Source organism: Gekko japonicus, unplaced genomic scaffold (genome assembly GCF_001447785.1).
Source record: "Gekko japonicus isolate JY-2015 unplaced genomic scaffold, Gekko_japonicus_V1.1 scaffold445, whole genome shotgun sequence".
Classification (NCBI taxonomy): Eukaryota; Metazoa; Chordata; class Lepidosauria; order Squamata; family Gekkonidae; genus Gekko; species Gekko japonicus.
This window is the reverse complement of record NW_015169184.1, coordinates 794,201-804,632: the sequence shown is the minus strand read 5'-3', so window position 1 is coordinate 804,632 and position 10,432 is coordinate 794,201. Positions and strand designations below refer to the sequence as shown.

General features: G+C 46.3%; 1 protein-coding gene across 1 annotated transcript in view; it reads left to right on the top strand.

Moving 5' to 3' along the window:
- Nucleotides 1-268: 268 nt before the first annotated feature.
- Nucleotides 269-10,432, top strand: part of TTC21B (tetratricopeptide repeat domain 21B) — a 70,517-nt gene continuing 60,353 nt past the window's right edge. The window contains exons 1-4 of the mRNA XM_015416149.1: nt 269-279; nt 2,251-2,308; nt 8,429-8,558; nt 9,919-10,029. Of these exons, the coding sequence (XP_015271635.1) occupies nt 269-279; nt 2,251-2,308; nt 8,429-8,558; nt 9,919-10,029 (310 nt within the window). The remainder of the gene's footprint in view (nt 280-2,250; nt 2,309-8,428; nt 8,559-9,918; nt 10,030-10,432) is intronic.

Below are 10,432 nucleotides of genomic sequence, written 5' to 3'. Positions count from 1 at the left end.
GACTTTCAATCTGTTAATGAGCCGTCTTTGAAGCGATCTGGCCATTTCAAACAGTGCTGTGCTCCCCCTCACCTTCCCCCCCCCATGCAATCATCCTTGAACTGTTCAATAGTGCAGCTATAGCACTAAAGCGCTACATTGGTCTAATTCTATAGCACTCAACTTACTGTTCACTGAAGATCCCACAGCAAAAAAGGGGGGGGGGGAGCGCGGCGCTATTGGAAGCCGTGCAGACATTTCAAACAGAACACTACAGCGATTCAGGAGCATGAAGAAGAGGTAAAAATGGAAGAAAGCAGTTTACCTCAAGAAGGGCTCAACCATGCTTTGCTAACCAAATGCAAACGGCTTTGTATGAAAAGGTGAATAAAATCCGCTAGCAGCTGGTTGTGAAAACGGTTGTGTCTGAAACGAGACAAAAACTCCGTTAGCAACTGTCTACCAAAATGGATTACAAAGGCTGCTTGAAAGGGGCCTTATATCGCACCCTTCCTCCATGAAGCTCAGGACACTGCAGTTCATCCCCACAACAACCCTGTGAAGAAAGTCAAGCTGTGAGAGTGCAACAGACTCAAGTTCCCACAAGGAGCTCCATAGTGTAGCAGGCCTCCCCAGTCCAACACACACTGCCCTGTTTCTTGCTGCAGAAACAACAAAGCGCCTTGTGACACCTTAAAGACCAACACATTTTGTAGTGTATTCAAAGCTGCCTTGAATGCATGATATGTTGTGAAACATCTAATTGAAATGTAATGTAAAGCTTCGTCCTGGGCTAGGATCCAAATCCATCCAATCGTGTTACTAGCCCAGGAAGCACCTAACCAATCACTTTCAAGCAAGCTCCCTGAACGGGAACATCCGCGATTGGTCCTTATGTGAACAACCTTATTGGTTGGTATTTGTACAGTGGGTGTGGCTGCATTAGCCGGGAATGTTTAAAAGCAGGACAGCTGCAATGTAAAGGCTGTTCTGGCTATCTGATGTTGATCCGTGTTGGAGTTGTGTTCGAGTGGAAGAATAAAGTGGTGCTCTTGCTGAATCACTCTCCGACTGCTTTGTTAAGCGAGCGACTTAACACATTTATTGCTTACCTCTTTGTGGACCAGAGCCCATTGCACCTGGCAAACAGATGCAACAGCTCTGCTCTGCAGACAAGGCTTATTAGAGATTCCTTGCTGCAGGACGGCGAACAGCAGTTCTAAGGTTTTCCAGTTATGGCCCTCTACATGATGGAAAACCCTTTCTGCAAGGAAGGCCCTCACATCATCCATCTCAAGAAGTTATGCACAATCGATCTACTTCTTTCAGAAAGTAACTGTCTTGGTCTGTGGTAGACTCCAGTAGCGCCTTAGAGACCCACAGTTCCGTTTAACAGCCCATGGGCCATATACACTATGAAAGACAATTTAAGAATTGGAAATCACAGTATAACAGAAGTTTGCCATGTCCACAATGAATCTCTATTCCAGAAATTCATTATATGTGTGAAATCAAACAATCTGGGGATCCGCAGACGTCGGGCTCACACCTCTCCCTGACTGTCTTCTGCTCAGCCAATAGAAAAGCTAGACTGAGAAGAAAGTCCCCCGCCATGTGGTCACCTCTTGACTGAAGGGGGAAGGGAAGAGCCAGGGCTATTTTTGGGCAGGAACGCACAGGAACTCTGGCTGGCTCCCCAGTTGGCCACGCCCAGCAGGAACTCATTAGGATTGGCTACATTAGGGGTGTGTGGCCTAACATGCAAAGGAGTTCTTGCTACAAAAAGAGCCCTGAATTTTGACAACAAACAAGGTAAACAGAATAAGAAGCAAAAGGTGGGTGTGGCTGGATGACCACACTTCTGGTAACACGGGGGTGCGGCCTAATGTGCTAATGAGCTGTGCTGTCAGGGGTGTGGCCTAATAGGCTAATGAGTTTCTACTGTTGGGTGTGGCCTATTATGCTAATGAGTTCCTGCTGGGCTTTTTCTACAAAAAGAGCCCTGGGAAGAGCTATACCTGGGGCAAGAGCTCAATGTGCCTGCGTTCAAATCAGGGGGTAGGCTGGCTAAGTTCAGCCTAGTAGCCAGGAATTTTTTCGAGGGGCAGCGCACCAATGAAATTAATTATTATGCTTTTATGTGTTTGTGGAACTTTGTACCCAGTCCTGAGCCCGTTTGTGGAAGAGGCCGGGATTATTTAAAAAAAGAAAATCTCATAAATAAATAAATAAAATGTGAACAGGTCTTGATAAATGAACTTCTGCCTACAGGTATCTGGATATGGTAACCAATGATAATGGCAATGTGAAATGCAAAAACACAGCACGCGTAAAAATACACAACGCATGTTCTCATCTGCTGTTAATCGAATTCGAATTTAACATTACTATAATACGCTCGTTTCTTATGGAGCGTAGCTAACTAGACCAACGCGTACTCCGCACTGCAACAGACTGCACGCATTCGCCGCAGCTTCTTTTCCCCACTGTTCTGACAGGCAAAGAGGATGCGCCCTGAAAGGGAAGCCTGGACTTTCATTTGTCGGCAGCAATCCCGCACTTCGTTACGCACGCTCCTTGCAAAGAGGAAGCAATCCTCATTCCCCCGCCCTACTTTTCTAGTTGAGCCAATGGGAACCTTCCCTTTTCTCCCGGCGCTTGCCCTGCGGTCCAGGAGAAGGCGTTCCGGCCCCGGGCCGATCTCTCCGCCTTCCCTATAGGCTGTGCCTCCTGACGCCGATGGTGCTGATGTTGTTCTTGTGTATTGGCAACGGGGGTTGCTACTACTGCTGTTTCCGGCGGCCATGGATTCCTCCCAGCTGCAGGTTGGTCACGGCCTCTTCTCGCCTCCTCCCCGTTTCCAGCGATCGAGGTCTCCCTGTTGCATTGCGCCTTCCCTTTCTTCTTCACTTCGGCATCGCGCCTCCTCCTCGTCTTGCGGCTTGCTTGCTTCTGTTCCTCCGCCTTAGGGAAGGAAGCAGATCTCAGCCCCCCCTCCCCACACACACACACTGTTTGCTAGGAGGCAGAAATGCTCTTTGTATGTTCGACCCCGGTTTTTTTTTTTTTAAAGCTGGTACTGGAAACGCGGCTTCTCAGCCAGTGTGTTTTGTATAGTTTTCGCCAGCTGGCCAGGGCGCTCCCCCCCCTCCTCCAATCTTTTCCTTTTCTAGTCCCAATTCGAAATGTATTTAGCACAGAATATGCTTGGCCTCCTTCCCCCAGTCGATTCAGGAGGGCTTCAAGTATTTGTGTTTTTAGATCATTTATACCCCGCCTGTCTCCCCAGTGGGAACCCAAAGCAGCTTACATAGATCTCCTCTCCTCCGCTTTACAACCATGTGAGATAGGTTAGGCTGAGTGTGTGAGTGGCACAAGGTCACCTGGCAAGCTGTCATGCCTTTAGGAAGACTCCGAGAAATGTCAGCGTTTCTTGCAGCAAACATGTAACGTCATACATGTGTGTTTGCATTTTTCAACCATCTGAAGAACTGCAGGGAACATTAGGTTTCTGTAGCAGAGGGCTTAAAATGTGGAAGTACAACTTATTCGTGCATACATCTTTAAGCACATGCATTTCAGAAACCTGATAATTTGTTTACATCTGTATCTTACCCCTGCATTTTACCTGTGTGTGCATGGGGTGTGTGTGTGTGTCCTACAGCAAACAAGCTTCACACATGTTACATTTGCCGCCTATGTGCCAGTACAATCAAACCATACATTGTAAGAAAACTGTGCTTACAGAAACACAAGTTCCATGTTACAGAACAACAGGGGCTTCTTGACACACATGTCCATTGCATTGTGTACATGTGTTAGTCTCACCTTCATACTTTAGGAAGAGTTGGCATTACATGGCAACAAATCTGGAAACATCAATCAATCCCAGTTCCATTATGGTTTTACAAACATGCATCGGCAATCACAAGCATCTCACTGTGACACACGACATTTTTAAATGCATGTCTAAAGCCTCTTAAGTGTATGCTTAAAACGCAGAGCTCAGCCTTGGCAGGGAGAAGTTGCACTGCGGAGCTCTACTTTTCTTTCCAAGTGGAGCACTCAACCTTATGCAAGACGGCATTGTGGGGAATGGGGGGAGAGGTTAAGAAACCCCTCTCACATCCCCATCTAGTCCCTTCATCTGTATGCTATGCACACTAATGCTCTTGAGCAGGTACTCTGCTAGATCAGAGCCTGCAACTGGTAAAGCAGCATTTGTTTACGAATCCAAATTCCAGTGTATGCACTTTTGCTCCATGTGTGAATCAGTCAAAAAAAGTTAAACATTGGCCCCGGTCACACGGCAAAGTTGCCACGGGAGAGGCACGGATGGTGGGCGGATTATCCGGGCACGATCACACCCCAACATCTGGGAAGTGGAGCGCACCCGTGGCTTACTGCCGACAATGCGAGTTAAAAAACTAGTACCTCCAAGGTACTAGTAAACGTTTGCCACAGGCTGCCTCCAGACTCCTGTGGTGTGATCGCGCTGGCGCACGGCATTCCCCTCCGGTCCCTCGTTTACCCGCCGGCGCCGAGGGAAGGACCCGTGATGTGCCGCTGGTGCGTCTGATCGCGTAATCGCAGATCAAACTGCGCCGGGGCAATTAGCCACGCCTCCCCCCCCCCGCGATATCCGGCCTGTGTGACCGGGGCCATTAGTGATGAAATGTTTGTGCTAAAGTCATATTAGTCCCAGTCTGATGTGTCTATACTCAGTATCCTTTCCTATGTAATGATGGAGGGAAGAAGCAGGGATAATCCTTCTAAGACTGAATAAGCTTTGCTACTTGAAAGGGGGGAGGAAGTGTACACAGTGGAGTACACACAGGCCCCGGTCACACGGCAAAGTTGCCGCGGGAGAGGCACGGGAGTCCCGCAGATTTTCTGGGCACGATCACACCCCAACATCTGGGAAGCGCAGTGCTCCCGTGGCGAACCTGTGGCTCCCCGCTGAAGGTGCGGAGTTAAAAACTAGTACCTACGAGGTACTAGTTTCCGGAAACTGCGGGGCAAGGGTGGGCGTCTGACCGCGTTTCCAGTGGACTGTCGTGGCATCTGGCGGCTGTCGATGTTCCATCGCAACCAAGGAGATCCCCCCCCAAGTCTCCGCAGGATGCAGAAAAGCGCCCAATGGCGCATGCGCACAAACAGGAAGCGGCGTTTGCCACAGGAGCAGCGCGGCGCGAGTGCCGGTTTGAACATGCCATGCTGCTTCTTTGCCGCGTTGCGGACTAGCCATCTGATCTGCACCTGACGCCTACCCACGGGACCTCGAAAGGACTTCTGATCGGGTTGCCGTGCGTTATTTTCCTCCGGGGCAATTAGCCTCGCCTCCCCCCCCCCAATTTTCCGGCCCGTGTGCCCGGGGCCACAGATAACTTTATTTTTATGCTGCCTCTACAGGGAACCTACCCAAGACAGCTTACAAAATAAAACATAATTAAAAACAAAACCCAACATAAAAACATAATTATGCAGCTTAAAATGACTAGTTTTCAAACTAAAATATGCTATTAAAATGGTGGTCAAACATCAATCCCTTATTTAAAAGCCTGGGAAAACAAACGTTTTTGCTAAAGGAGAGCAACATAGGTGCCAGGCAAGCTTCAAGAGGAAGGGTAACACTACTGAAAAAGCCCTGTCTGTGGTTGCTGTTGGAAGTAAAGGACTTTGTGCTGTCTCGACTTCTGACTTCAGAGGGGGCTGTTGAGAGTCAGAGAGATAGGTAAGCCAGAACCCTGATCATCCTTCCCTTCTACTGCTCTGATGCTATCCCTTTGATGTGTAGGCTGCTACTCTCAGTGAATCTTCCTTCCGGCCTGACACCTTCTTTTCACACTATGCTGTACTTTTCCATCTTGGCACCATGAGGGCAGGGCATGCTTCTTGCATCTCTATCCATCCTAGTTAGTTAGACTAGATTAGAATCCTGCTTCTATCTTGTCTAGAATGGAGTTCCTTACAATAAAGGACTCAGATTAACTCTTGCAAAGATAAAGAGGCTCCATCTGTAACTTTGTTTCTTGTGAGCACACACAGGGGCCAGTTGCAGACTGGGAGGTCTGTTGCTTGGCAGTTTGAGACCCTAGTGCCGGAGTGAGCTCCTGTCTCTGGCCCCAGCTCCTGCCAACCTAGGAGTTTGAAAGCAAGAAATTGCAAGTAGATAAATAGGTGCCGCTTTGGTGGGAAGGTAACAGCATTCCGTGCGCCTCAGCATTTAGTCATGCCGGCCACATGACCACGGAGAAGTCTTCGGACAGCGCTGGCTCTTCAGCTTGGAAACAGACATGAGCACCGCCCCCTAGAGTCGAATTCAACTGGCTTTCAAGCAAGGGAAACCTTTACCTTTACAGCACACACAAACCAGTTAGACTCTGCTGCAATACATGCCTTGAGCACTCTGCTAACCCAGTAATCCTTTAGTTGCCACCTGTCTCACCTCTGCAGGTGGGGGCACAGAGAGGAGGGCTTGTGAAGCAAATCTTAACTGGTAAACTGGACAGTGTGGGAGTGGGAGGTTCTTCAGCTACCCCAGCCCTAAGCCATTTCTAGCTTTATTGAGCCCAGAAACAGATGGGCAGTCAGTATAAATCTTTCAGCACTGGAGCAATACGATCCCTGTATCCAAACCCTGACAGTAGTCTGGCTGCTATATTTTGAACCAGTTGAAGAATCTGGACCAAGCATCTGTAACTTAAGTATATATTTTTTAAAAACAGATGTGTTGGAGAGAGTGTATCTTTGCTGATGCTCCTTTTTTGAAAAAAAATGTTAGAAAAAAAGACTGCTTTTAAAAATAAGTGGTATATCCAAGACGGTTAAATGAGCTTATAATTTTGTAATTATACTTATTATAAAATTATACTTTTATAGTTTTTGGGACCAAGCGCTGACAGAGACCATAAGATTCTACAGAACTAGTTGAAAAGGAAGATAAAGCTATTTTCTTTCCCAGGCAGCTGAAAATATTTTACATGAGCATTCCTGTTCTTGTATAGTAAGCAAGCAGTAAAACCATGAAAAATTACAGCATGCTGTAAAATGTTCAGAGGATGAGTACTAATTCCATGTAAATTAGGTCACAAAGACTGTGTTTATGAGGCTCATGAAATCGCCATCTCACACAGCACTCAGTAGCTAGCTAGTTCCATTTTTTTCCTTCACAAAGTAATTCAGATTACAGCTTTCCTATTAGATGATGAGATCTGAATTCGTGAGGTGGGCTTGAGGAAGTGGACATTTGGGAGAAAAGGAGGTCAGCAGGAGGGGCAAATTTGTTCAGCATCATAATGTGCTTATTTATTTACAGAATTTATACCCTGCCTTTTATACCCTTACAAGGGCCGTTGAGGCAGCTAACAGATGAAAACATACATAATAAAAGTTAAAATAAACTATTATTGTGGCTTTCATTGTATTCCAGAGAATTCTGGAGTTCCTCGAGTTTCTCAGTGAAAACATCGCTTATCGATGGACAACACAGCTTGCATTTTCTCTGTGATGTGCAGCTGAAGGAGTATGTTCAAGCTAGGTGGCACTTTCAGTTCACACCGGGTGACAGTGAGGCCTGTCTGAATGTGCATCACGTGAACTGAATGTGTACCCCAGGTCATTCTTCAGAATCCTCTGAAACATTCTGTTCAAGGCTCCCCAGTCATCCTGGAAACTATTCCCTGAAAGTTTGAGAATTATACCTTTACCCTCTAATAACTGAGGCTGAAGCAGTATATGTAATTTTGGTATCCATTCAGGGCCAGCCAAATTGATTATGGGGAGTTGGAGCTGGAAGAAAAATAAATACTAGCTCAGCATACCAACATGTCAGGTAGTTGAACTGGGAAGAAGCAAAGAGGGATAGTTGAATATAAAGACTGCCTAAAGGTAAAGGTTCCCTTGCTCGAAAGCCAGTCCAATCCGACTCTAGGGTTGCGGTGCTCATCTCCGTTTCTAAGCTGAAGAGCCAGCGCTGTCCAAAGACGTTTCCGTGGTCATGTGGCTGGCATGACTAAACACCAAGGCGCACAGAACGCTGTTACCTTCCCACCAAAGTGGTCCCTATTTATCTACTTGCAATTTCTTGCTTTCGAACTGCTAGGTTGGCAGGGAAAGACTGCCTACTCTGAAGTAAATAAAGGGTCATTTTAAGGGATTTCACAATTCTAGAAAAAAAGACTGCTTTTAAAAATAAGTGGTATATCCAAGACGGTTAAATGAGCTTATAATTTTGTAATTATACTTATTATAAAAGTATACTTTTATAGTTTTTGGGACCAAGCGCTGACAGAGACCATAAGATTCTACAGAACTAGTTGAAAAGGAAGATAAAGCTATTTTCTTTCCCAGGCAGCTGAAAATATTGGGCATGCCTCTGTCCACCCCTGCCCCCCATTCTGATGTTATTAATATACTCCTCTGTTTATGTTCAATCATTTCCTTTCAGGCCTTAATTAATTACTATTGCCAGGAAGGCTACTTTCATCATGTCCAAACTGTTGCAAATGAGGGACTCAAGATGTTCAGCAATGACCCAGTGTTCATTTTCTACCGAGCTTATGGCATGCTGATGGAAGGTAATGACTGAGTGAATCTCTTTGGAACATTTTAAACATTGTGTCTTTGCTGAAAACACGCAAGCACAGAAGTTTCTCATCGTGAGTCTTTCATGGCTCTTCTAGTTGGGTCCTAAATCATCAACACCCTTTGAAGTGATTTCTACCATCTTTGGCATGTGCAGCTCAACTGAGTGGCAGGTGCTACAAAGGCTTTGCTTGGCTTTTTTGCCCGCAGTGTTTCTTTTCTTCCTTTTGTAGTCCCATTTCCTCCAGCGTAGTGGTTCCCAGCCTTTTTTGTATGGTGACTCAAGTGTCCAAATTTACTTGGTATGGTGACCCATCCAAGTCTAGGCCAAGGGTTTTTTTGGTGCCTTAGTGACCTTGGTACCCATCTATTTCAGCATTCCATTTTGTACAGTGGCTAACTAGATGTGTTTGAGAAATCAACAAACCTCGCACAAGTGGTGCAGCTGCCTCCACGATGAACCCCAAGATACTTTTTTCAGGGTCAGATCTTAGTTTTCAAAATACAAAAGAGAACAGTGGAAAGGGCAGAGGCAGCCATTAGGGAGGGCTGTCTTACGACCCGCTTTCAGAGGTCTCATGACACTTTCGGATCCTGACCCACAGTTTGGTAAACACTGCTTTAGTGAATTAGAGGGGAGGGGGTTCCTGTGCATTTTTCTAGCATTGTACTCATAGAATCACAGAGTTGGGAAGGGGCCATACAAGCCATCTAGTCCAACCCCCTGCTCAATGCAGGATAAGCCTACAGTATATCCCTGACAAGTGAATGTCCAGACTCTGCTTAAAGACTGCCAGTGAGGAGGAGCTCACCACCTCCCTAGGCAGCTGATTCCAGTGTTGCACAACTCTTACTGTAAAAGAAGTTTTTCCTAATATCCAGCCAGAACCTTCCGGTCCTTAATTTAAACCCATTATCGTGAGTCCTATCCTCTGCTGCCAACAGGAACAGCTCCCTGCCCTCCTCTAAGTGACAGCCCTTCAGATACTTGAAGACAGCAATCATATCCCCCCTCAACCTCCTCTTCTGCAGACTGAACATTCCCAAGTCCCCCAGCCTTTCCTCATAGGGCTTGGTCTCCAGGCCCCCGATCATCCTTGTCACTCTGCTCTGCACCTGCTCCATTCTGTCCACATCCTTTTTAAAGTGAACATTCTTTAAAAGTTCTTCCTGAATTTTACTACTTACGGTCTTAAATAATGAAGAGTAAGGTTTACAGAGGCCATTCTAGAGTAACTCTCTCAAATGAAATGCATATCATTTTTATTATTTGAAGCACAAGGTAATTTTATTGGGTAAACAGAGATCCCATTGCACTCAGTACAAGTTACCTGGTTGGATTTGTTTCCTTAGGGTTCACTCAAGAGGCTCTTTTGGAGCTTGAATCTATTAAAAACAAGCAAGATGTATCCCTTTGCACAATGATGGCACTGATCTACGCTGAGAAAAAGAGCCCAAATCCAGGTATGGTTTCAGTAATCTTTACAGCTGGTAAACCTGTGCAGGCGTAACTCTGTAATGAAAGTTTGTGGCTTACTTTTTTCCTGTTTCCAGTCTAGCATGAAAGTGTTATTATCTGTCTTGAGAGCTTTACAGGTGGTTTGAGTGAGGAGATCAAAGTAGTCCTTCTGATGGGAAGCCATCAGCCAGAGGCAGATTTGAAAGAGGGGCCTTCCAGAAGCTGGGCTGTGAAAAATGACATGAGTCCAGGGTCCCAAGGGCTTTTGCTGCCTTTGGGGGGAGGAGTTGTGATTCAGTCTCTGGCATGCCAGGTTCAGTCCCCAACTCCTCCAGTTGTAAGGGTCAGGTAGCAGGGGATCTGAAAGACCTTTCCTTAAGACCCTGTAGAGCCACTGCCCATTTGAAT